The following is a 27,738-nucleotide window of genomic DNA, read 5'->3' as shown; positions in this document are numbered from 1 at the left end:
ATCTTCCATATTTCTAGAACGTATGATTCCCCACTTGAAGCCTAATAGGAATTAACCCTAAATTCAGTAAGTCTCCTTCATTTCAAACACAAAATGAAAATGTCCAATTGAGCAGAAATAATTATTCCACTCAGACTAACACTGGAATGGTTATCTTCCATGTCTCTAGAATGTATGATTCCACACTTGAAGCCTAATAGGAATTAACCCTAAATTCAGTAAGTCCTCCAATCCATTTGACCCTAGATTCGCTACGATCCTGATGAAATTTTAAGTGCTTAGAGTAATTACTATAAAGCAATTCGAATTCCACCCAAAGATGAACTCTTAGGAAAGAGGCACCCTAAATTAAACTTAAAACAATCTTCAAGAAACGCAACTTTTTTTAAAATTCAAAAAATCGCATAAAGCTATTAATTGTATTTTTTTCTTTAGAAAATGTGCAGATATGATCAAACAAAGATAAAGATTTAAAAAAAAAAAAAACAGGATGTCTGCATACCTGAACCTAACTCGTTTGAAAACTCGTGTTCCATTGCGAAGTTGAACAAGTGTTACATATACTCCAGGTTCAAATTGCTCAATTACTTGTACTTGTCCTTGGGTGCTAGACTTCAGTGTAGAACTTTTTGGTGACAAGTTCGCTATATTTTCTTTGGGATCAGAAACATTTTCCTTGTTATTCAGACTGCCTTCATCAATTCCAGCCCCATCAATAGAATCATCTATTCTCTCCTCCTGTGTATGTGAACCACCCACATTTACCAACTCATCCGAAGACTCAACAGTTGAAGAAGGATGTTGCAATTTATGATTTCCGTTAGCTTTCAAGTAAGCTTCTATTTGAGAATGTGTTTCTTTTAAATCGTTGGTGTCATAGACATCAGGCGATAGCTTCTCTGTCACATCCTGCAGCTGAATAATACATAAAAAGCAAAACATTTCTAAATTAACATCATGTATGTTCTAAAAGTTAAGAAGGTGAAGGGATTCACATATACTTGATTGAGTTACAGAGTCAGTTCACTATAATTTGACTATGTAAAAATATGTTTCTTCATTAGCATCATTAGATCACTTCTTGAGTTGATACATAAGAACACAAATTGATTCACATTTACACCTTATTGCATTTAAAACCTGAGGTGAACAATAACCCCATGAGACTACTAGATTTGTTTGAACTGATTGACCCACTGCTTCAACCAGCTATGATGTCCCAAGTATTTTACAAATAAAAACTCTAAGGACAGAATATAGATAAAACAAAATATGGTAGACACGTAAAAGAACTTTTGAAACATATAACTACATGATAACTCTATATATATCAAATGAAAAGAAGATGACGTGCTATGTAAGGTTATGCACCGCTAATAAATAAGGAAAAGCAGATAACATGCTAGATAAGGTTTTACACCACTAATAAGTATCTTATTATGATAATATATAGAACATAATGTCTAAGTAAAATTTTGTAAAAGCAAGAGCAACAGTCTGATATTATATATGCTAATTACCAGGACAAGTTAGATTGTTTGACTGTTAATAGTGAGTAAGGATCATATTGAACTTAGTTTGTTTTGAGTCCTCATAAAAAATGATTAATATAATTTTGGACAGAAGATAGTTAGTATTTCCCAATTTAGGTACAACCATTGGATGAATACTTGAACATAAATTAGTCTTCATTCACTTGCTTCTTCCATCGAGTAACTTCCCCAACTTAGGAAAGGAGGGAGCCCCAATGACAAGATGCTCACAGGCGGCTCCCTCTTTAGCTAGTAGGTCAAAAAGATTGTTATCTGAGTGATGCACATTCCTCCATTCAACATGCACGGTTTTGATAGCTTTATTATTTAAATTAGAATAAAATCAGAGGTACAAAGGTAAGATATGCTTAGAAATTACGAAAATTTACCAAGAGAATTATATATGCATAATTTGACAATAATTATTTCCAAAAATTGCAAGGATTACATGAAAGAAGAGAACTGCAACAGGAAGCAGGGGAGAGGAGAAGCAGAGATTAGAATAGTTTTCATAGTATTATATGTACATATGTTAGTTAAAAAAAAATTAAACCACTACACACAAGTCACCCCAACTTGGAGTGATTGTGTTAAAGTGGCCAACTCTTAATCAATCAAACCTACTAGCTGGCAAGTTAATCAAGTATTTCATATATGAATTTATTTATTTTTAAAAAATGCTGATTTTTATTAAGAGAAAGCTCAATCGAGCAGATTACAAGGGGGAAGCCTTCCCAAACAATGAGAGATTACTGGGAGGTTCCAAATTTTACCAATTTATCAGCCAAAGAATTGGCTGATCGAGGAACGAGGTTCCAATTACAATGAATGGATGACACAATGTCAGTAATACAATCAGTGATAGGCCAGTAGCGCCAAGGGGGGGAGCTATCTTTTGAGCACCAACTAATGACAATCTTAGAATCTCTTTCAATAAACAGTTTGCCATGGAGATGCTCTTTGAAGATTTGAAGGCCGAATAGAAGAGCACTCAATTCAGTAATATTTGAATCAGCAATGCCCACCAGCCCTGCATAAGATAAAATAGGGTTTTCACTGCTGTCTCTGAAAACATCACCAGCTCCAGCCGGCCCAGGACAACCTAAAGCACTGCCATCAAAATTTAGTTTGATGCAGTCACAAGGGGGAGGATCCCAGGTGGCCATAATCGGGGTTCTGCATGCGCCCGCCATATGCACGATCAAGCCCCAATTTTACTGAAGGGAAACACCCAATAGAGAGGCAAACTCCTTCCTGATATGTAACCAACTCGAGATAAGGCCCACTGCATCAGAAGCCGTGTTTTCCGGGGTGTGAGCCTTGGAGTTGAATCTTCAGTTATTGCGCTCGAGCCATAAGCACTATGGAACATGCGCAAGGCATGCGAAGAGAATCAGCTTGCCTAACCTAGGAAGGCGGATCCCCATAACCATCTCATAAGTTCCAAAGAGGTCCTGATGTAGCCCCATTTGGAGTCCAATCTTTAGGAAGATCTTCATCTAGACTTGCCAAGAGAAATCACAATGTAATAGAACATGTTGGATTGTCTCATCGCTCGTCACATAGAGGGGACAAGTACAATCCGGGGTTGTGTAGCTTCCTATGGAGGTTGTCAAAGGTAAGGATTTGTTTCCTTATGGTCGTCCACACGAAAAAATTGATTTTACTAGGCGCTGAGAACTTCCATGCCAAGTTTGCCTTGTGCTCCTACATGATGTAATCTTGCTTGCTGATATGAGAGTAGGCGGATGCAACTGTGAATCGGCCATTAATACCGGGTTTCCATGTCAGTTTATCAATCGCATGCTCACAGATACTGTTAGAAGATGGGCCCAAGACCATAAGACCAAGGAAGGCCCACATATCCAAGAGTGTAGGAAGATGAGCCAAAGCCCATAAGATATGGGACCCACCATGATCACGTGAGGTGGCGTAAGAAGTCTTACACAATAAGAAGTCTAACAGAGCCACAATTATTATGGAAGCAAGTCTCATAGAGGAGTTTCAGTTTAAAGGTGTTTTAGTCATGTTAGTCTTCTATTTATATTGGGTTAATTAATTATGCTAGGACTTATCTTTAAGTGTTAGAGTTTAGGTGTAATTGGGACAAGGGTAGTTTAATTGTAATTAGACTACTACTTTCCTCTATTATAAATAGATGTTCATGTACTTTGATTATAATAAGTTAATGAAGCATTTCTCTTTTCCATAAATTCAACATGGTATCAGTGCAGGTTCAATTAGTTGACTCGATCAACCCACAAAGGTAATGTGATCCTTTTTTGATTTATTATCTCTGGCAGTGTAGGTTCATATTTCTTTTTTTTTCAAACCCTATACCCGTTATTTGATTTACGTTTTCACCTCTATACTAAACTTTTCATATTGCATATTATATATTGACGAAAAGATATTCGAGTCTACTTTCCAAGTAAAAATGATTGTTTACAATCGAAGTTATCTACAAAAAGAAATCGATATTTGAAGCAGCAAAGGTCAGATTGTAAAAGATCGTGCAGCAGCAAAAAACTTCAACTTCCAAGCTATTTTATGCTATCAAGAATCGAGACTTTATATGGAGAATTATATATCAAAAGAAAAATTTGTAATTCTATTTTCTTACCTATTCAACCAATTCTCGATCTGAGTTTTTTATATGGAGATATTGATCGTGGAAGAGTCAATGGTCATGCTGGAAAAAGGAGAAAGTGTACTTGGTTCGGCAGAGACCAAAATATATCAGATTATATATCTCAATAGAAGTATATTTTATGAAGAAAATTTATACTTGGATGAAAGGTATTTAAGTCTAGTTTCAGAAGGAGAAAATTTCATGTCAATATGATCTATATTTAAGGATATAATCGCATTGGAAGAATAAAAGGTCATACTAGTATCCTATTGCATTGAAAAATCCAAATATAAGTTGATTGTTTTGCATCTCTTTTTGAGTTGCTTTATTGATCAACTATATCAAGAAAATATCTCACTTACCTCTTTTTCGGTTACTACATCTATGTTATTTGGTTCAAACTGGGAACAATGCCATTACCTCCCAGCTTTAGGGGGAGAAGTACAAGAAAGAGGTATTTTATTCCATATGTTGTACAAAAAAAATTGAAAATCAAGAATCCTGACTCCCAGTAATAATTGTGGTAATTATTGGTGATACCTGACTCGGTTCAACTCGATTCTATTTCTCCAGTTGAATTTTATTTTGAGGTATTCGCAACATATTCCTTGGTCAACATATTATTTGGTGCAGATACTCGCATCGGATTATTTCATGGGTCTTTTTACAAGGATTTCATTATTTTGGTTCGTGTTATACGGGCCCAAGCCCATTTCAACTGAAGTTATTGTCTCTTTGGATGAGACACTATTATTGAAGAAGTGGTGGCCTCAACATCCTATCTTCCTCTTTACCCATTACCTATTGGTTATTTGACAACCTTACTCCTACCATCCTTTATTTGACTCTCACATACCTCTTTGGGTCAACCTCTTACATGTTGCTTCGGTTGGGAGTTTAAATCCATTGAGACTTATATATATATACCCATGGGTCTTTTATCGTCTTGTGAATGACAGGCATTACCCACTTATCACGTCATTTATAGTCGACTTGTGAATAATAGGCATTTATCACATCTTTTATCGCCGTCTTGTGAATGACAGGCATTTATCACGCATTTCTACCTGTGAGAGTCGGTGCCCGGGTTGGGACACCATGATGGAGGAGCTTATTACTACATACATGTTACCCCCCCTTAATTGGCATTGATTACTCCTACCACTTGAGAGTCATTGTCTTGTGAAGAGACACGGTGATGGAGGAGTTTTTACTACACTTCTAAGCACTACGTATAGACCCACTACCTGAGAATGATAGGAGTGTGCCCTAAATCCAACATGGGTTATGACTGGAGTATGGAGCGACGTCATACGGCTTGGAGTGATTTTACTCTCACTTATCTTATGCTAGTTGGGCCTCATGGAAGACAGCACCAACGTGAGGGGGAGTGTTGAAAGATATGGAGGATTGCCATTTTATACGAGAAGATCCTATACATCATTTGCAGCAAGCTAGGAGTTCATGATGTTCTCTCACCCCCAGCTTGAGGGGGAGTGTTGGAAGATAGGCCCAAGCCCACACGACCAAGGAAGGCCCACATATCCAAGTGTGTTGGAAGATAGGCCTAAACCCATAAGACCAAGGAAGGCCCACATATCCAAGAGTGTTGGAAGATGGGCCCAAACCCATAAGATATCGGACCCACCATGATCACATGAGGTGGCATAAGAAGTCTTATACAATAAGAAGTCTAACAGAGCCACAATTATTACGGTAGCAGGTCTCATAGAGGAGTTTTAGTTTAAAGGTGTTTTAGTCATATTAGTCTTCTATTTATATTGGGTTATTTGATTATGCTAGGACTTATCTTTAAGTGTTAGAGTTTGGGTGTAATTGGGACAAGGGTAGTTTAATTGTAATTGGACTCTACTACCTTCCTCTATTATAAATAGAGATCCATGTACTCTTATTATAATATGTCAATGAAGTATTTCTCTTTTCCATAAATTCAACAAATAGTAATGTTGCTGAGTCTGGGAGGAGAGAGCAAAAGCCGAAGTTTCCTCATCATTTAATCACCTACGAAACGTTAGACTCCACGAGCGGTCTCTCCAAGAATCTGCCATTGAGCAAGAGAGGTCCCTCGCCACCCTAGAGAGCCCTGGGAAATTCTCGGAGAGGGGAAAGGGGTGGGGGCCGCACCATTCATCTAACCAAAAAAGGAGGGTCCTTCCATTGCCTGTGTGAAAGGAAGTTACATCTCTGAATATTGGGAGGAGCTTTTGAATTGATTTTCATATCGGGGATAGGAGGCGAGTCGCCTCCCTCCACCAGGCACCCGAAGGTTGAAGATAGAACCTGACCATATCTCTTCATAGGTTGTTATGCTTGATGTTGAAGTTCCAGATCCATTTGAGCATAAGGGCATTGTTCATCTCCTTCGTAGGTCGGATACCTAAACCACCCCCGATTGCAGGGCATGCAAATATCCTTCCAACTCATCAAATGATATATGAAGGTGTCCTCTGATCCTCTCTAGAGAAAATGCCGACGAATGGCGTCAATCCTGTAGCAAACAGAGGGCAGACAATGCATGAAGGATAATAAATAGTTTGGCAGTTCTGCCAAACAAGACTTGAGGAGAGTGAGTCGCCCTGCAATAGATAAAAGTTTCCCCCTCCAAGTAGTAGTCTCTTTTCAAATTTCTCAATAAGGGGGGACCAAAGCGTTGTCGAAGCCCGAAAGTCAAACAGTGGGAGTTCTAGATATATAACTAGCAAATTTTTCACCGAGCACCCCAAATAGTCAGCCATACCCTAAAGCACAGATAAGTCGATATGATAACCTAGGAGAGTGGTTTTCTTCTAGTTAATGTTCTGACCAGAAGCCAATTCCAATAGTCCCAAAACAGCACGCAATTTTTGAATCTGATCCATAGTACCGACCCCAAAACAAATGGTATCGTCTGCAAACTGTAGGATCGGCACATCAAAGGTTGTACAGTCCATCGTGGGGAGGAGCCATCCCAAGTTCTTGACCAAATAGATCAATGAGAATAGATATTCCGCTACCACATTGAAGAGCAAAGGGGAAAGGGGGTATCCCTGCCTGATTCCCTTGGATCCCTTAAAATACCCGCAGACCGTTCCATTGAGAAGAACGGATTAACTCGCAGAGGAGATGCAACTTTGAATTCAGAAGTGTCATTTTTCCCCAAACCCCATCTTCCCCAAGAGTGTCCAGAAGCTTCCAATTAACTATGTCAAAGGCTTTCTCGAAATCAAGCTTTAGGATGAATCTGGGGAGCTTTAAAGCCTTAAAATGGTGGATGAGCTCGTGACATGCCATGGCCGAATCTAATATATTCCTTCCCTTGATAAAAGCACTCTGGCTATAATGAATGGCAATAGGGAGAACCGCCCTGAGGCGATTGGCAAGGAGGCGCGCAAGCACCTTGTAGGCATTAGTGGTGAGACTGATCGGCCGAAAGTCAAATGGAAGTTCTACCCCTTCTTTTTTAGGGATGAGGGCAATAAACGAAGCTCCGATGCTCCTAAATCTGATGTCATGCTGATAGAACGAGTGAACCATGAAGGCAATGTCATCTCTGATGAAGGGCCATCATCGCCGATAGAATTCCTCGTCAAAATCATCCAGGCCCGGAGCGCGATCCAGAGAAGACCCAGTGTTGCTTTTTCAATTTCCCTATTGGAGAAAGGGAGCTTGATGAGACTAACTGCAGCCGAAGGAATAGCCTGGAAATGAACCCTTTCAAAGAAGGCGGATTGGCTGGCAATCAGAATATAAATCTGCAAAAAAGTTCACCAGTGAGTCTGAAATAAGGGTTTGATTCAAGGTAATCTCACCATTGACGCTAAGCGTGGTGATGTGGTTGGCTCTTCTCCGTGCTGAAGCGACTGCATGGAAGAATTTAGTATTGGCATGCCCATCGGCGAGCCACTTAAATCTTGCACGCTGCTTCCAGTGTACGAGCTCACTATGAGCGAAGGACTGCATTTGCCCTTGGAGGACATATCACTGGGTTATTTTTGAGAAAGAGAGGCTTCTAGATTCCTCCTTAAGAGTCAAGAGTGGCAATCTGAGAAAGGACGAAGGCTCTCTCAACTGAGGAAGAGGCCTCTCCGATCGCAACAACGACTTCAGCATCTTGAGCTTGGCTGGGAAAGTCCAACCGCTCGGGCCAGCAAAGATCATCCTCTCCTAGAAGGACTGGATAGAGGGGTCCGCCATCCAAGCATTTTTGAATCTGAAAGAGGGGGGGAGGGAGGGCCAATTGCCAAAGTGGGTATCTACCATAATCGGCCAATGATCAGAAACAACCCTATTGAGAACTTTGCCTATGGCATTGCTGTATAACTGGAGCCAATCATTGTTGGCTAAAAAGTGGTCAAGCTTGGAGAGGATGGGGTGTTGTCTGCTATTTGACCAAGTGAAGGTCTTCCCAGATAGGGTAATCTCATCAAGGTCTTTGCTGCCAATAAAGTCTGCAAATAGCCTCATGGAGGTAGTGATTCTCCGAGAGGGCGGGGATTTCTCATGGCAAAAGCGGGTAACATTGAAATCACCCGCAAGGATCAAAGGAATGGGCCACCTCTGACAAGTCCTCAAAAGGTCATCCCAGAAGAGATGTCTCTCATGGTAAGACCATACACACCCACAAGGCACCAAATGTTCCCCAATCATTTGTCTCTCAGCTTGATTCTAAGGGAGTAAGTGCCACAACAACGATTGAGCACCTCCATAGTATTGGTGTCCCACACCATTAGAATGCTGCCAGCCGATCCAATCGCATCCACAGAAATCCATCCAGGCTCTTTAAGAGTCCACAACTCACAGATATTTCCAAGGGGCGGAGAAGCCACCTTGGTTTCTTGAAGAATAACAATTTGCCTTGGTCGAGGCAAGGAGATCCCGAACTAAGGCACGGCGACGCACGAATCCAATTCCACGAACATTCCAAGAGAGAATGATCATTGATCACTTGTCTTCTCAGACAGGTGGTTATCTCCCTGGATGGGCTTCGTGTAGACGGTACCCATCACCTTGGCAAGTTCCACTATCTGGGCCCAGGTTTTTGGGTCGAATTTTTGTTGTTCTGTTTGGAGAGCAACCACATAATTTTGAGCTCTTTTGCCCGACTCTGGAAAGATGAAGTCCCCTATCTCTGGGTTGTAGGGGTATCTAGTATAACACTGGGACCTCCCTAGAGAAGTTGTCTCGGTTAGCCTCTATTCCAGTGCTGGTAGGTGGCAAGGGGAGGAGGAGAAGGAATTTAGGGGTGAGGATTTCTCAGATGTGAGGGAGGGGGAGAGTTCATTATTTGAGTGGTGGCTTGAGGGGTGTGAAGACTGTGGGGGTGATTTATAGGAGGGCATGCGGGGCTTTTAATGGAGGGAGAAGGAGGGGGTGTGGTTATTTCGGGGATAAGGCGGGAGGGTGAATGGCAGCTCTAGGTATCTGGGGGTTGGGATAGATTATGTCTGGAATAAAATCTGTGGTGGGTTGAGATGGGGGGGGGGGGGGGGGGGGGGTGTGGGGGGTGTGGGGGGTGTGGCAGGCTGGAGGGAGGGACTATCGAGGAGGCAGCTAAAATAGCATCAGTGCCAACTATAAGACTGGCTGGGTGAGGATGCATCTGCTAGGGATAAGAGACCGGGGTGGGTGCTCTCGATGTGCGGACAGGCTGTGAAGAATCTCTAAATTCAGTTGTAGGGCTCGAGGTCACATTTCTAAAGTCTCCATATCTACCAACTCAATGTAGATCCAAAATCGGGCATTATCCACCATAATGCATCGGAAGTAATGTCCTTCGCAAGGACGAATAGGATTGATGAGGATCTGGGCCTCATCAAGGCGATGCCAGTGTTCAGTAAGAGGGTCCAGACCAATTATGGAGCCAAACTCCGAGATCATGCTCGTGAAAACCTCATTGTGCCATAGTTTTCCAGGGAGGCCGATGACTATAGCCGATTGCCCAAATTAACTAGGAGTCGAAGGGAGCCATTCTGATGATGCCCAAGGGGGTGTCGCGTGTGAGAGCAAGGTCCGCAAAAGACTCTTGTTGGGCTTCAAAATGAACAAGCCGGGATTGGGGGTTGAGGTAGGAAATTTTGGGTGTATAGGGGAGGTGAAGCTCATCAGTCAGCATTGAAGGATGCTGGATTTGACGATACTGGGGGAGGTATGGACTAGGATAGAGCAGGCCAGAGATTGCCGCCGTTTATGGAGCAAGAACGGAGGGATTTGGATGGTTTTGGATGTTTTTGAATGAAGGTGTGTTGGGACATGGTGGCCTGAAAAGAGGTTCTAAATGGTTGGATTAGGGGGTTTTGAAGGAAGTGGAGGGCTGATTGGAGGGAGAGGTGGGCTCAGGGGAGTGTTTTGTCTCTGGTGGAGCTCGAAAATAAGGGGGGAAGACTCGGGCAGTGTCGTTGGAGCTGGGAGCTCCCCTTGCCGGAGTCGGCACTCGAGAGAGGCTCTGGATGGCTTCTGCAAACTCCTTCCAGCCGAATCCCGAGTTGGTGGCCTCAGGAATATAGATCCTAGCAAGCACTGTTGAGCCACGGCAATGGACGACACGGCACTCTCTTCGTCCCCGAAAGGAGCTCATCAAAAGGAAGAAAATCGAATCCCATGTCAAAAGTTCACGAGTTCGATTGGCTTCGTTTGTGACTCTTTGGAATTGAAGAACGAAGCTTGAAATGGCTTCCATCAGAACGCAAATGAAGGACATCTTCGATCCGACGGCAAAGGAGATGCAAATCACCTGTCCAGAGCTCCAGGTGACTATCTCCACTGTAACTCTGTTCCTTCTGTAACTGAAACGGAAAGGATGGTTCCTCTTCTTTCGTCGGGAGATCGTCTTCCAACTGGCATCGAAACCTTTCGTCAGATGTTCCGACTCATCGGAGGGGAGCTCCGAGATTTTCGAGTGTCTGGAGTATTTTTTCCTGGATCGATGGTTTCGGATCTTTTGTATCTTCTCGACAAGACGTCATCTTTCCATCGATCGGAGTCGGAGAAGGTGGTTGTGTCCTTTGCCGGAAGTTTGTCGTCATGGGTTCCGGTCACCGGCCATGTGGATGGTGACTGGAGAAGGGTCTTGGCTTATTTCGAATAGCGGCGCACATTATGCGTTTCTTCGGTGCACGTTACGCAACTCTGTTGGATTCATCATATATCAATTTAACTAGTACCAATTGGACTAGCCTGGTATTGAGGTCCTAGTCAAACCGGTTTACCTGCTTGGACTGGGTCGGGTTTCAAAACAGAACTTGGTGGACACTAAGTGATTTGCTATAATGTGGCTTTGTAAAATGCTGAACACAGAAGATAAAAAATTGATTTGAAATTCTAACACTTGCTAATATGTGATAACTAAATAGAATGAGTTGATGCATCATAGACTAAAAGCTAAGATACAACCAAACTATTCAAAAAGGGAAACAGAGAAGATTTTTTTTATTAAATAGTCATGAAAAAATTTAATATGAACTAGAAAGAACTTATAACTCCTGTCACCTTTACAAATTTTTGTCACTATTCTCGAAAGAAAATAACAAATATGTTAATGTAATTGTAAGCATCCAAACTAGCAACTTGATAAATGAAGTAACAATACCTGGATTGCAACATTTCTAATGAGTTCCTTAGCAGCGACACAAGCAGAAGATTCCTCTGTAGCCAATGAAGCAGCTTCTTGGGCTTTCCTTTCTAATCGTTGCAACTCTGCATCTTGAAGGTCATACTTTTGCTTCAGACCTTTAACCTAGATTGAGACCCAATGCACATCAACAACAAGTATATATTACTCAATATTTATATAAGACTTAAAACATACATAAAATCACTATGAAAGGATTTGATATGAACCTGGGCTTGTAACTTTAGAACTTCTTGGTTTAAAAGCTCATTTGTCTTCTTAAGGCTATCTATTATACTTCTAGAAAATACAGGAGTGGCAGAACGAGGAGGGCTCGGCCTCCTCGAGTATGGTGATGCAGGCCGAGAATTCAATACTGGTTGTTGTGTTGATGTAACAATAGGTTTTAGAGCTGTCTGAAGCGCGCTCAAGGAACTCGGAAAAGCAATATCTTTCAACTGCAATAAAGATGGTACTTGGGATGCTCGCATTATAGAAATAGATTCAGATTTCATCCCTTGCTTAACTGATTTCACTTCAACATACGTGACTGGTTCTGTGTTTGGAGATAGCAGAATCCTAGAGAACCTCATCTCTCCTCGATCTAATTTCTCCCTCGTGTCAATGGATCGACGTGGGATAATGTTCTTCCTATTAGCAGGGTAGGACACCCCAGATTCTGCAGCTTTAAGTTTTACATAGCAAGAGTCACAAACTCTATGGGGTTTCCCAGGAGTTGGAGCCAGTGCAGCTTTCAAAGCTTTCTTAGAGCTGCAAGCATGACAATGGACCAAACCACAATTATAACAGTTATGTCTCTTTCGAGTGAATCCGAAAGCTTGTCGGCATCCTGAGCAAAGTGATTGATCTGCACCAGAAACCCACTTATGAATGCATATACTTGCGGTGAAATTTGAACCACATGATATGCTTTTAACATGCCGATCTTTCAGAGCTTCAACAAGAGTTGGAGTTTTTCGATCCTCAACATCCCCATGCCCTAATCTTCCATTTGCACCATTTCCCCATGTAAACACTTCACTTCTTGATGTTAGAACAGCAACATGGAATGCTCCACAAGAGATCTCTTCTATCAATTCACCAACCAATTTGTCTTGTACCAAGCAAGGAACCTTACCATCAGATTGTGGGTTGCCTAACTGACCATGAATAGGGCTTCCCATGGTAAAGACATGTCCAGAACTTGTCAAAGCCACAGTAATAGAATTCCCACATGCCAACTGGTGGAAAGTATAATCAATTAGAGAGGAAACACAAGTGGGCACCAACCGTGGTTCCTTGTCCCCATGGCCCAAACGGTATTTATCACCATCGCCCCATGTGAACAACTTTCTTGATAACATGTGTACACCTGCCTGTACTGTGACTTCAATTATAGCAGCAGTATGGTATACTCCACATGCCACCTTTATTGTTTTCAATTCACTCACACATACAACTTCCCTAGGGTACGCAACACTTTTACAATCACCATGTCCCAAAGCACCAAAAGTACCATCACCAAATGTGAATAATTTTCCATTAGAAGTCGCCAATGCAGAATGCCATGTTCCACAGGAAACAGACAACACCTGAAGTCCTTCCAATGGTCCACAAATCCGTTTAGGTATCCAGTGGCTTATGTCAGTTCCATTACCTAAAAGTCCAGCGTAAAAGGTGCCATCTCCCCAAGAAAACAAATCACCAGCTACCGATACTGCACACGTGTGATACTCACCACAGGCAATAAAGTCCATATTATGTACTGCTAAGGATTCAACAAGCTGAGGACGACTAATATCTACCTCAGCCCCATGGCCAAGCCTCCCTCCAGATTCCTCACCCCAAGTGAACACCTCACCTTGCCTTGTAACAAGAGAGGCATGTCTAACACCACAAGCAATTTGGTGAACATCTAAGACAACATTTGACTCCAAGGGCTTAGGAAGTAGCACATCAGTTTTGGAGCTAAAAGATGTCACAGATCCATCAGATAAAGTCACATCACACCAAACAGCACCCCAAACATAAACATCGCCTAAAGACTCTATGTCATCTTGTCCAGAACTATGGCTTGAACAGCTAGGTGCACTTGAAACACTAAGTCGCACACCATCTGCATTACTTTGTCTTAGTTGCATATTTGCACGTTCCAAACCCACATCTGACCTTGCCCCACCCAAAGAAGAATCACGAGAAACAAAATCAAAGAAAGCTGTCGTACTAGAACTACGAGAAATGCTTGAAGTAGGCTCTAGAGCTGCACCAAATGGGCGACCATCTGAAATCAAATCTCCTCCATCCTGAAATGAAAAATGTATTATCAAATTCAGGGTTAATAAAAAAGACCTATGAACCATGTCTGGTAAAAAATAGCTAGTCACAACAGCTATCCTTTTGTGAAAAAAGAAAATATACTACTACCAAGTTTCGTATCATTTGATTTTCCAATTCTTCTTCTCCTCATGTCTTTTGCCTCTAAGCAAAACCACACACTACCTCAACTAATCAGTTAAACTGTAAGGCCCATTGCCTTGCCAAGGAAAGCAATTCAGTGTAGTTTCAAGATTTTAACATACAGAAATACAAACTCACATCAAAACTATCTAGTCTAGAACGTCTACGTTGGCCAGTACCAATCAAAGCCTTAAGCCCTGCAAACCAAACCTCTGTCTCTACTTTGTCCTTGCAAATCTACAAAAGAGATACCACCAGATGGATAATCACTATGGATGTTCTATGTAACAAGTAATCAAAGAAAAATTATATTGCTAGTTCTGCACCAACCAGATCAAGCGAGCGTTCACCATTACTATAAACAAGGGAAAATGACAAATACTCCTTATCAGGGCGCAAATTTTTCCTAAAGACAGCCTGCACAAAAGTAAGATGTAATGGGATAGTGTAACTGAGAACAAGATAAAATTTTGTACAAGCATGATAATATTATAAATTCAATCTAAAAATAGACTCACGGTTCTTTGCCCAGAAATAATTTTTGAGACAATATCTAACTTCAAACTTCTTTCGTGCCCGTGAGAATACCAAATCAATGTTGTTCCATCCTGCAATAGAGCAGTATGCTAAGCACAGTGAATCTAACCATAACTTCTAAAAGGAAAAAGAGAAAAGGATAGTGATTGCTTCTAGTTATACCATGGAAGTGTCACACACCACCACTATTGGAAGCATGGTAGGAAGAAGAACAAGGAACATGAGGATTTGACTATAACAAATTCATAGTTCACTTCCATAATCATCTGAGCATAAAAAGGAACTATAGCATATTGTACAAATAAGCCAAAAGAGTTCATTAATTGATGGGATTGTAAAAGCTTCAACAGACTCCACTTGTTATTTTATATTTTGGGACATGTTGAAAAAAGCTCCAGATTGCTAACCTACTCAATGGACTTTGTGGAGAATATTTGAAACAAAACCTGGATTTAGGTTTGTGCAAAAATATTGCCTAGAGGTCATTATCATTATCGTCATTATTGACATCATGGGCATCATTGTCATAACTTTATGTCAAATATGTTGGGGTTTAACTGAACCTGCCAACACCACTCTGCTCTATCCACAAGTAACTCCATTAGTAACTTGCCCTAAAAAATTTCCATCTCCAAATCAGTCAACATTTTTCAGCCTTTCACTATTTAACATTCGTCACTCTTTTGTAAAAAACATGGGTCTTTTCAATGGAGCACTTCCAACACCCTTTTTAGCATGCCAGATGCATCTCAAATAACTCTTTCTTAGTTTCTTGTTTGTGCACTACTCCTTAGCGTTCTCTGTTTTTCCACGTATACATCTCATGAACAGTGTCAAAATAATGAACAATGAATATGTCAAGACATTGTCATTGACTAATAATTACCATTACTGTACAAAACTAATATGATACAAATAGTGATTCAATTTCAGAAGAGCCTGAAATAGTGGAGGCACCATAATTACCAACAAAGTTATAATGATTGCTTCATATAGGATTATCATTATTTTTTCTTAAGTTTCTGTTTTTCCCTCCACAACTAGTCTATAGTTGCATGGACTACGAAGAGTGGCTGACAGATCAAGTAAGACCATGTTTCAAGACTACAGTTATTAAAAACACTTAGTGCACCAAGAAAAGAACTTAACATTGTTTTCCTAAAATGAGATGTGCATAATGAAAAGGAACATACAAAATGTTCATCCTAGAGACATTCTAAAGATCAAACAGGAGTAACTCTCAACCATAGTGATACCTCAATGTTGTCAAATGTACATTGAAAATGAAGAAGACACTTACTGAACAAGGTGGTTATTTCAAAGGGTGTCAGTTTTACCAATTTACCCGACTTTTCCTTTTTTCCATCAGATTTTTTTTTTTTTTTAGAGGGGCGTGATTCAAAGTCGCAACCTGACGCACCTAATGTAAACAGAATACCACTAGACCAAACGGCCTTAGGTTTTCCATCAGATTATTAATGGATACAAAATCAAAAAATCTTACACATTTAAGAATTTGGGTTCACTTTACCCAATTAATGTTACTATGTATTAAACAAAATGGAACCAGGCATATTCCATGCCCTATTACCCAATTACCATTTAATGCACCGCATTTTCTTATAATTTTGTTGATAAATGTATCTTTGTTGGAAACCCTGATTATTCTCCTCCTTTGATAGTTTCAGCAATGCGCTGAAGTTCATGTATGTATATGGTGGATGGTTGAGGACTCTAAATTAAACATTTCCTATAAGGATCTTGTATTTTTATTTTTTTTAGGTTTTGGTATATGTTTTTTGGTGCCATATTATGTTGTTCCAGATTTTTTTACATTGTAATGTTACATTATATTATTTTTAAGTTCTTAAATATTTTTATTAATTAGCCCTTTATTACCCATATATCCATTTAACCAGTCTGTAAAAAGATAAATCAAAATAGAATAGTCACACATGTTTGGGCAAAACGGAAACAGAATAAGCAACTAGTAATTGGAACGGTAAAAGAAATAGCTTATCCCATTTTGTCTCTATACTGTTTTATGCCCTTACTTATTTCTTTAGGAAAGAAGATTATCTTCCTCTAGTCCCATTGTACTAGTCACAAATGTTTGAAATCAATGTTGTATGACCATGATTTTTAGGCTTACCCACGATTGAGCATCTCATGGAAAACAGTCCAAATAAGATTGTATTCCTCTCATCCCATTGTACTGGTCACAAATGTTTGAAGTCAATGTTGTATGACCATGATTTTTAGGCTTACCCTCGATTGAGCATCTCATGGAAAACAGTCCAACATTTCAGGCAGGATAAATTTCATGGCATAGCCTAAAAAAAGAAAAACTATACTCTTGTTGCAAAAAAATTCCCAGTGGAAGCTTTCTAGGACTACAATTCATGACTTTCCTATATGATCTCTAAGATGAATAAGCCCTTGAAAAAGCCAGTGTTAGGAGAATCTCTAGACGACTAGTTATAAGTCAGGTACAACAAAATGAAAAATTGAGTAAATAGTTTGTTTATTCTCTTTTTTTTTAAATAGTGATGGTTTTATTTCAAGAAAAAAACAAAAGAGAACATCAAGGGAGACCTCCCCTTACAACAAGAATATGGGAGAACATAAAAAGGGAAATAAAATGGAAAATCATTAGGTATAATCAACCATAATAAAAAGCAACAACTCACCACTGAAACTCTGAAAGGGCAAAACTTGGGTTTCCCTTTCCGACTGTATTTGACTAGCTGAGAACCTTTCTTCAAAGCGAGAATTGCCTTTCAACAAGTCAAATGAAAGAATATTAAGCAAAGCTAAACATAAGCAAAGCTAAACATACTAACAGATAAATTTAATCCAAGAAGCTCATCACAAAGCAAGGCCAACAAGAACCAGTATTATAATTTTTTGACAAAGAAACTAGTTGCCACAAAAAAAAAAAAAATGAAGAGCAAGGCTCCTATAAATTATTAACAACCTGTCTAATGCAACTCAGTGTATTTATCTCATTTCCTTTTTTAAAAATAAATCCTCCATTTGACAAGAAAACTGAGAAACATGCATGAAAAAAGAGAAAATAAAAAAGTGAGAAGCTGAATCATAACTCTGTATACACTTTTGTTCAAATGCATGAACTCTAGAATAGTGGACATTAATTGACATATGAGCTAGAATTTGAAGATTACTGATAGGGCCACTGTTGTTGATACTGTTGTGCCATACAAACACAATGAACCAAAAGGACCAGTGAGTGAATCCTAGAATATGATCACATTGAGAATTCTTTATGATAAAATACTCTAAGAAACAGAAGATATAGAAACTTGTGGAGAGGAATATTCAATTAGAAAGAGAAGCTTTTAATACTTTCATCATTTTTTGCACTTACAAGAATAGAAAATTAAATAAAAATAATATAAACAACTCAGCTTTTCTCAATGACTATGCAAGGTGTGACGGGAGACTGGCAAGAGCTATTAATTTTAATCACTAGTTTCATAAAAAGAAGAAGATCCATTCATGTTAAATTTTTGCATGAGCTAAAACCAAAAGAGGATTCTACCAGAGTTAGAAACAAAATACTCTTTATGATCACATTTAGAATTATTTATGACAAAATACTCTAAGAAACAGAAGATATAGGAATGGAGAAGAATATTCAATTAGAAACAGAAGTTTTTAATACTTTCTCCATTTTTTTAACTTACAAGAATAGAAAATTAAATAAAAATAATATAAACAACTCAGTTTTTCTCAATGGCTATGCACTGTGTGACGGGAGGCTGGCAAGAGCTATTAATTTTAATAACTAGTTTCATAAAAAGAAGACGATCCATTCATGTTAAATTTTTGCATGAGCTAAAACCAAAAGAGGATTCTACCAGAGTTAGAAAAAAAATACTCTTTATGATCACATTTAGAATTCTTTATGACAAAATACTCTAAGAAACAGAAGATATAGGAATGGAGAAGAATATTCAATTAGTAACAGAAGTTTTTAATACTTTCTCCATTTTTTGAACTTACAAGAATAGAAAATAAAATAAAAATAATATAAACAACTTAGCTTTTCTCAATGGCTATGCAAGGTGTGATGGGAGGGTGGCAATTGAGCTATTAATTTTAATCACAAGTTTCATAAAAAGAAGAAGATCCATTCATGTTAAATTTTGCATGAGCTAATACCAAAAGAGGCTACCAGAGTTATAAGAAAAAAAAAAAAAAAAAAAAACTTTTTGACTCACTTGTTCAATGTCACGCTCGGGATTGCCATAATTACCAAGATCTGCCATTCCATCTGAAACAATTTTGAGGAAACCGCCGAAGGAGGAGTCCTGTCTTGACCAACTGCATCAGGTACGGTGACTTCGGTACCTCAGTCTTCATAGATGGTACTCTTTTCTATCGTAGCCTATCATTAATTTAAAATCTTCCAGTGATTCTCTTACAAAAAACTTGTGGGAAGCCCGAGCGATGCACGGGATGAAGAAAAAAGAAAAATACCAATGTCAAACATTGTTAAAAGAATTTTTTGTAATAAACTGATTTGGTTGTAACTATGTGTATTGTTCACTCTTTTAAGTTGTAGATGGAGAAAATTTTAACATTAACAAAATTTATAAAGATTTTATTGAACAACTACACTATCAAGAACTAAATATTGAATACATAAGCTATCTAACTATATTTCTTATAAAAACTTTCTTAAGTGATCCACAAACTTTGGCAAGGAAAGGAGCATCCTGCCTAACTTTGGCAGCCGAGTGCCCAAATTTCCTAGGCGAATAGACACTGAAGAAGCACATGATTGACTGATTTCAGGGAGGAGCTACACAAGGGGCAAGTGGGGTCCGGGACTGAGGCGCTGGGCCTGAACAAGTCAGAAGTGAGAATTTTATTCCGGCATGCATTCCACGTGAAGAAATTGGCGCAATGAGGGACCAAGTAATTGCTGCAAGGTGGCGAGATTGAGGAGCAGCGTTGCTGTGGAGGATGTTGTATACTGATACAACTGAGAAGGAGCCTTTTGGGCAGGGAATCCGGATGAGTTGGTCCGGAGTTGTGAGCCTGATCTTCATGTTAGCAAGAGCAGAAAGGAGATTTGAAGCTTCCAGGGCCTCTGTGTCTGTGAGCCCCCTCCAAAATTGTAAATTACAATTGTCAGATTGCTGCCAAATTTCAGTAACGGAAGCAGGAGGGCAGTTGGTGAGACCAATGAGGAGGCTGAAGGAGACAGCCAGCGGCTTGTTGCCCAACCACCAATCAGACCAGATATTGGTCTGATGCCCATTGCCAATGTAGCATTTGACCGAGGAGGCATATTTGGTAGGAGAAGGAAGATCTTCCTTCAAATTGGCAATAAATGATGACGGCTACCACCTCCCAACCACCACCCCTCACGCTGCCCAGCTTTTGCAGCAACTAGAGGCCACCAAATCAGCGAGGGAGAAGAATTGAACCTCCACAGCCATTTGATTAGGAGGGCGGAATTTGTGTCGGAGATGCTTCTAATGCCAAGTCCGCCAAGGTGAAGAGGTTGACACAGGTCAGCCCAGCTCACTAGGTAGTATTTGCTCCGTTGGGCCTTCCCCAGAGGAATCTGCACTTCAAGAATTCCAGTCGACTAGCAACAGCAGGTGGACAATGGAAAAGGGAGAGAAAGTAGCTTGAAATACCATGGTGACAAGACTTGAAGAGAATAAGATTGTTGGCCTCTAAGTGGAATTTGCCCTACCAAGTTGCAAGGCGGCATTCCATTTTTTTCGACGACAGGACTCCAACAATGCTTATTCGGAGAGTAGTCCAGCAAGGGAAGGCCAAGATATTTGCTGGGCAGGTTGGCAATTTCACAGCCAAGGTAATCAGCCATGGAATGGAGGACACCAAGGTCAACATTGCATCTAGTGATGGAAGATTTGGTCCAACTGATTTTTTGGCCAAAGGAGATCTCGAACAGGCCAAGCAGGACTTTGAATCTTATAATTTGGTACATGATGCATTCTCCAAATATCAGTGTGTCATCAGCATATTGCAGGATTGCAATGTCCTGATCCGGCTACCTGGAGATAGGAGAAAGCCAGCCAATGTGCTTTGCATGGTGGATCATAGTGGAGAAGTGCTCAGTGATGACCATGAAGAGGAAAAGCGATAAAGGGTCCCCTTGCCGGATCCCATGAGAACCTTGAAAGTGCCCACAAGAGCCGCCATTCACCAAGACGGAGTAGGAAGCACATGAAATGCAATTGTGTATCCAAAACCACCAGCAGGTTCCAAAACCCACATGCCCGAGGAGATAATCAAGCAATTTCCAATTAACACGATCAAAGGCGTTATGAAATTGAGTTTGAGAGCGAATCTCGGGAGTTGGAGCGCTTGAAGAAGTCAAGTAACTCATGAACGGCCATGGTAGAGTCGAGGATATTTCATCCCCGGATGAAAGCGCTCTGGCACGGATGAATGATATGAGGAAGGACATCCCGGAATCTATTGGCCAGCAACCGAGCGATAATCTTATATGTGTTGGTGGAGAGACTAATTGGCCTGAAATCATGAGGATGCTCAACATTGGGTTTCTTGGGCACCAAGGCGATGAATGAAGCTCCCATGGCCCGGTATTAGCTGCATAGGTGGAAATTGTTGACAAGGGCATAGATGTCTTCACGGATAGTGGTCCAGGAGTGGCAGTAAAACTCCGCATTAAAGTTGTCAAGCCTCAAAGAACGGCCTATGGGCATACCGAGAACAGCAAGATCAATTTCCGAGGGAGAGAATGAGAGTTCCAGCTTGAAGGCAGATTGGTGATTGATCCGACAGTATCAAAGGTGCTAGAAGAATGGACGATCAAACCTCTCCTCAGTGTACAGATCTGTGAAAAACTTCACAATTGCGTCAGTAATAGAGAGCCTGTTCGAGCTCACTTGGTCCTCAATGTTGAGGGAGGTGATTCGGCTAGCCTTCCGTCTGGCTAAAGCGATGGAGTGGAAGAATTTGGTGTTTCCATCTCCATCAGTCAGCTAGCGAAACCTGGCTTGTTGCTTCCAATAGATGGTTTCGTTGTAAGATAAAAATTGGAAGTCATGAGTGAGATCATAACAAAGGGAGAGTTCAGAGGGAGAAAGAGACCTCTATTCCTCAATGAGAACGAGCTCAGAGATTCGACTAAGGAAGGAACTCTTCTGATCAACAGCAACAAACCGGCGCCGAAAGGACTAAGAAAGAAGGGATTGCCACCAGTCCACAAAGTTGGTGTCAAAGTCATGGTCCCAAAGCTAGCAATTCTCAAACCTAAAATGTATGCGACCCCAAGATAGGAAATTCATGTCAACAAGTATTGGCCAGTGATCAGAACAGGCTCGGTTAAGAACCCGACCACATGTGTTTCCATGAAGTTGGAGCCAGCAGGGATTGGCAAGGAACTGATCAAGTTTAGAGAGGATTGGTGGTTGCTGAACATTCATCCAAGTGAACTCTTTTCCGGAAAGAGGGATCTCCATCAGATAAAAGCTACCAATAAAGTCAGCGAACGCACACATAGAGGATGTGATTCTACTAGCAGGAGGGGATTTTACACTGCATAGCCGAATGGCATTGAAATCACCCCCAGAATCCATGGGAGATCCCAGAACTGGAGAAGGCCAGACAACTCATCCCAAAAACCAGCACGGTCACGGTATTTAGTGTGGCAATAAACACCAACAATGGCCCAAGTATGCCCAAGTATGCCCAGAGTTGCAGTCCCAAATCTGAAGCCCAATGGAGAATGTTGTCGGGACCGAGTGGAGAGCTTCGACATGGTTGGGGTTCTAGATGATAAGAAGCCCGCCAGCATGGCCAATTGCATTGATGGCAGTCCAATCAAAGTCTGAGGAGTACAAGAGGCCGCGGACGATAGAATTGTCCAAAGATTAGGCTTTAGTCTCCTGGATGATAGCAATAAAAGGCTTACAGTCTGCAAAAATCTTCTGAATGCTGACAAGCTTAGAACGCAAACTGATTCCCCTGAAGTTCCAGGAGAGAATAATCATTGTGTGTGTTGTGTGTGTGTGTGGGTGGGTGGGTGGGGGGTGGGGTTCTATGTTCTCTTTAGTTTCAGGTAATTGGCCAGAGTAGACAGCACCAAATTTTTCAGGAAGCTCCATCATCTGATTCCATTCATCTTCGCGGTACTTGTGTTTTTCTGATTGGAGGGCCGCAACAAATTTCCGGGATTTGTCCCCAAGGGGAGGGAATGATAGTCTCCCAATGATAGGGTAAACAAGTAGGGGGGGAGCACTTATTTCGCCAGTGCTATAGTGGTACTAGCGAGTCTTTCCTCTTTGGTTGAAGGTGTTCAAAGGGGGAGAAGCTGCAATTAGACAATTTTGAGTTGGGGGAGAGGATGGTCGGGGGCTGGTTTGGTGGTGGGGGTGGAGGTGGGATGTGTTAGTGTAGTTGGTCTGGTGGCTGGTTGCAGACGGGTAGGGGTGTTGTGTATCTGGCAGTAATGGGGATGCTGAAGGCCGGAGCTGAAGGAGACAATTGTGGAAAGCATTCCAGCAGAAGTTGGAGTTGGTAAGTCTGAGGACAAAGAGGATTCCCATTACTGATCCCCAACGGCATTGGGTTATCCGACATTCCAAATTTCCATGAATAACTTGGGTGGCGTGGTAGAAGAGAAAGTCCCCAGTCCAGAGCTCTTTAGTGCTGCTACGTCCAGTGCTGCCAGACACAACCTTATCAAAGAGCTTGATGAAGGAGTCCCCAGCAATGGTCAGGATAGTAATAAACGAGCGTCTGCTGCCCGTCCTGGACAGTATACAAATTGCACGACCCGAGCGTTCTTGGGTTTAACGGTGGTGTGTCTTTCCATATCTGAAGGTGAAAGTGGTGGGGTTTCCCGGCGAGGTCTGTCAAAGTCTTCTTCGTGCAGCTCGGCTGGTCACAGTCTGCCAGCCCAGGTTGTCATCTTCCAAATTACTTAATAATATCAAGCTGTCCCGCTGCTGCTGCTAAAGAAGAGAACATCCACCACTGAACTCGTTATCAAAAGTTGTCTCAGGAGGCGTGAGAAGTGTTTCCTGAGATGGCAGAGAGACTGAGGCGGAATGCACGGGGGGCGAACAGAAGGCTCACCCAGGGAGTCGCATCCGTCGCTCCGCATGACACCATAGTTCAAAAATTTGTAAGAACTTTCATAGAAACATAAAATTTTAAGATAAAGAATCAATCATAAATAAATCAACTTTCTCGTTCGTTTGTTCAAATGATTGCCAGCAATAAGGTGCCCAAAGAATATGCAGTGTGATCCGCTATTTTTACAGTTAAGCAAATATCTACATTTCATCTTTTGTGTACAAAGATGGATGCTATGATTGTTAACTCTCAGCAAGAGCTACGTTTTTCTTTTTAGGTGTTAAATATTATGCCTCAAGAATTTCAAAACATCATTTTATAAGTTTGAATAGTTTGTAACTCATAGTGACTATGTTGATGTTTTCTTTGATAACGTCTGTGCAACTTTGCTACACCAAGAAAACCAACAATTTTTAAAAGAAAAAAAAACTATCAAATCACAATAGGTTTAACTTGAAATTATTACTGGTTGTTCTCTGAAACGAACAAACATCTCTCTCGTAATCTGGTTATTTATGGCTGATATCATTTGAAGAGTAGCTCCACAGTTTTCGAATTTAGCTTTTGTTGTACCTTTGTCCACACCTATAATGAGTAAAATAACAAGAAAATAACTTTATAACGGGTTAAAGGCATTGAATTTAAATTTCTAAGGAGCAAACAAGTATGGATTATTAGCATTGATTTCAAAACTCAACATTGACATCATTTCAAAAAAATAAAAAAAACTCAACATTGAGAACAAATTAATTGAATAGTTTCCTATAGAAAGTGGAATTTTTCAATAGAAAGCATTTAAAAGCCAAAGAATCAAACCCATGCAAAGAAAAGAACCAGATCCTTACCAACTCCACGCCTGCTAATCTCAACAATTAAATTTTTAATCTTCGCATCCACATTTTCATAAGTTTTATTGATCTGAAGAAATAAATTACAATAAAATAAATAGGACAAAACATTATCTGAAATGAAAAATGAACAATGTATTAGGGAGAAAGAATTCTTCCATTAAGAAAATTAATCATCCCCAATAAATTTTAACCATGCATTTAACAGAAGAAAATAGTGAATTTTCCAATAAAGAAAACCAAGCAAATCATCATCAAATGTTAGTAGGCAAGACGACATAATAGTGAGATATTTTAGTACAACATAAGTGTTTACCTTCACTTTATGTCTATAACCTATATATCATTTGTTATCAGAGCATGTGATATTAGTACGACATGACTGTTTGCCTTCACTTTTATCCCTATAACTGAGCATTTGTTATCAATTCATTCATCAGGGCCAAATGCTTGGAAAGAGCAAAACTGGTTCTTTACCTTATTAGAGCTAAAAGCATCTTTGTTTTCTTTTGTGAGTAAGAAAAATGGTTAATTATATTGCCAAAATCTGTAGCTATCTTAGGGGATCAACTACGATATAAAAAAATCTGAAATGAACTTTATCATTGTTCAAAATACTCAAAGATCTCCTCTCAGGATTAGTATGATCCGTGCCAGGTATGTTTGGCTTCATCTTCGTGAGATTCCAAGAAACCCAATCGATCCCCTCATCGAGTGGCCCTTCTTTTACTTTCCTTTTTTTTCGTTAACACATCATGTCACCATGTTCAAGTCTACACAAAAATCCTATAATACCCAATTTAATTTTACTCAAACATGAAAGAATTTAATTTGAAGGGTCACTTTCAATATTAATCAAATGATAAATAAAATAAAAAGAAGTCATGAAAAGAGACTTTACTTGGAGAACAAGCAAGACTTTATATCAGTCCAAAATATATAAATTCAATCATGAATCATGTCTATAGGTTATAGAAATTAACATAAAAGGCATAATTGTAACTTACACAATTTAGCCCATGAGAATCTTCTCAAGTTCAACTGCCAAAAAAGATGCAAAGACAGATAAGTTGAAAGCAAAAATGAAATCAATGCCAAAGTAGTGAGCAGAGTGCTTTATAAAAAGTACAATTGAAAGAAAAAATAAGAGAATCTCGGCTTAGGTAAGGTAGAGCCGAGACAGAAAAACATTGAAATAAAGAAAATCTCTGCATATGATTGCAACGTTAGTCAATGAGAGTGATGACAGAAGTTATACACAAGACTGGAAAAATCATACACTTTCCTTTGAGCAAACACACCTAAAGTAATAAAATTTTGCTGCACATTGATATCTAATATACAAATTGTAGATTTGTAAGAATCCGATTTGTAAATTTCTTAAAATGATAGTAAGAAAGGGTGGTTTCCAAGAAAAAAGAGGGATATGACAAAGCATGACAGAATAAAGGATGTATCTTGCATATCCGATATTAAAAAATCAGATTTGTAAGAATCGGATATGTAAGAATCAGATTTTGAAGGGTGTCTTCCACAGGGATTCAAGAAAAAAGACGGAGATGAGAAAGCACGAAGAAAAAAAGAGCTCCAAATTGGTCGGATAATGGAAATCTCCAAAAATTGCCATGATTAAGAAAAAAATAGAATAGGCGATAGCAGAGACAAGAAGAGAAATAAATAAATATGAAGAAACACTAAATACATGATTAGGACCAATAACCCCGTAGTATTGATTTTAGAACATAACCTCCATGAAAAAATCGAGGAAGTGATGAGGAGACCTACCGGCAGAGAGAAGGATGTCGCAGAGCTTTGGAGGAGATGAAGAAGAGTTTTTCCCAAAATACCGAAAGCAGAAAATGGGAATTTTGTTGTCTCCTCCCACCCGCCAACGACTTCCGTGAAAGAGAGATTGATTTTCCACATTTGCTCACAACCACAGTTTTCTCTCGAACTACCTATTTTTGGGAGGGCGATATATTCCTCCCTTAGATTTTCACTCTAACGGCATCACGCGACTGATTTACTCTCGTGGGAAGAGGGGACTGATGGATTCGAAACATGGATTTGAAACTTTTTCTTATGAAGAAGCCAGAATAAGTTAAACAGCAGCAGTCATCCGTTTCTCTCCTGTGCTACCTCTTTTTCGGGACAATATAGATTTGAGATGAACCTCTCTCCCGGTTTTCTTCTTCTCACCATGTTAGTGAACTGGTGGTATCCATTTCATATTTCATTTCCTTTTTTCTTTTTGTCAGCCATTTATTGGCGGGCAACTTTTCAGTTCTCTCGATCGGTTCTTTCTTGTTGGTCATGATTTCTTCTCCTTTCAAAGTAATGCAGCCAATTTCGAGAGTTTTAAATGTAATACAACATTTGCTTTTCTTTTTGCTTTTAAGTGGACACCGTTCAGTTCTGATTGGGTTTGATTCGATTTATCTGGATCTCGTAACTCGTTTGTGTTAATAAGCTGAGTTCGACTAAACCATGGTTCTATTCAAAAGCTCGCGAGTCGGTTCGTTAACGGGCTCGAGAGCAGGAGAGCAAGAGCAAGGTGGGGAAAAATTCTTCCTCCCCTCGTCATCGCCAAACCCCTCCATCCATTGTTGTCGCCGTCGACAGTTGCTCGTTGGCCGCCTTCGCCACTTGGTTCCATTTTCTTTCTTCGATTTCTTCTTCCCCTCGTCTGTCTTCGCTTATGTTTCCGTCACCGCCGCTGTCATCCCCGATGACAGGTCCTATGCCGCTAGACCCCTTCCCACGACGGCAGGGAAATAATCCCCCCCCCCCCTCTATGCCCGCGAAGACGATTTCGCACATGTGAGATCATAAGCAAGTGAAAAAAAAAACTCTTTTTTAAACTCTAGTTGTTTCTTCCTCGTGGCTCTTGAAGAAATTGAAAAGACATTTTGGTACAAATACATTTCTAGGGACTATTAGTGGTTTTTTAAAAAAATGTTGAAAATATATTTTTAGTAGAAATGCGTTTATAGGGACTATTAGTGCCACATGTTT

General features: G+C 40.2%; 1 protein-coding gene across 2 annotated transcripts in view; it reads right to left on the bottom strand.

Moving 5' to 3' along the window:
• LOC137962384 (PH, RCC1 and FYVE domains-containing protein 1-like) overlaps positions 1-26,862 on the bottom strand; it is a 33,654-nt gene extending 6,792 nt beyond the window's left edge. Inside the window, exons 1-11 of one of the 2 annotated variants that reach the window (XM_068809214.1) lie at positions 26,509-26,862; positions 25,731-25,764; positions 24,721-24,793; positions 19,009-19,111; positions 17,455-17,541; positions 14,746-14,835; positions 14,558-14,644; positions 14,366-14,464; positions 12,001-14,073; positions 11,750-11,896; positions 503-915 (exon numbers count right to left, since the gene is read on the bottom strand). In XM_068809214.1, the coding sequence (XP_068665315.1) occupies positions 503-915; positions 11,750-11,896; positions 12,001-14,073; positions 14,366-14,464; positions 14,558-14,644; positions 14,746-14,835; positions 17,455-17,541; positions 19,009-19,056 (3,044 nt within the window). In that variant the 5' untranslated portion in view covers positions 19,057-19,111; positions 24,721-24,793; positions 25,731-25,764; positions 26,509-26,862. Of the gene's footprint in view, positions 1-502; positions 916-11,749; positions 11,897-12,000; positions 14,074-14,365; positions 14,465-14,557; positions 14,645-14,745; positions 14,836-17,454; positions 17,542-19,008; positions 19,176-24,341; positions 24,461-24,720; positions 24,794-25,730; positions 25,765-26,508 lie in introns of both variants that reach the window. The other variant, XM_068809215.1, reaches the window with a different exon arrangement.
• Between the last annotated feature and the right edge of the window lie 876 nt (positions 26,863-27,738).

The sequence above is a fragment of the Aristolochia californica genome, unplaced genomic scaffold (genome assembly GCF_029961685.1).
Source record: "Aristolochia californica isolate CCGP_79_NKW_82.1479 unplaced genomic scaffold, dmAriCali1.0.hap1 SCAF_4, whole genome shotgun sequence".
Taxonomy (NCBI): Eukaryota; Viridiplantae; Streptophyta; class Magnoliopsida; order Piperales; family Aristolochiaceae; genus Aristolochia; species Aristolochia californica.
The sequence above is the reverse complement of the archived record's forward strand: the minus strand, read 5'-3'. Positions and strand labels throughout refer to the sequence as shown.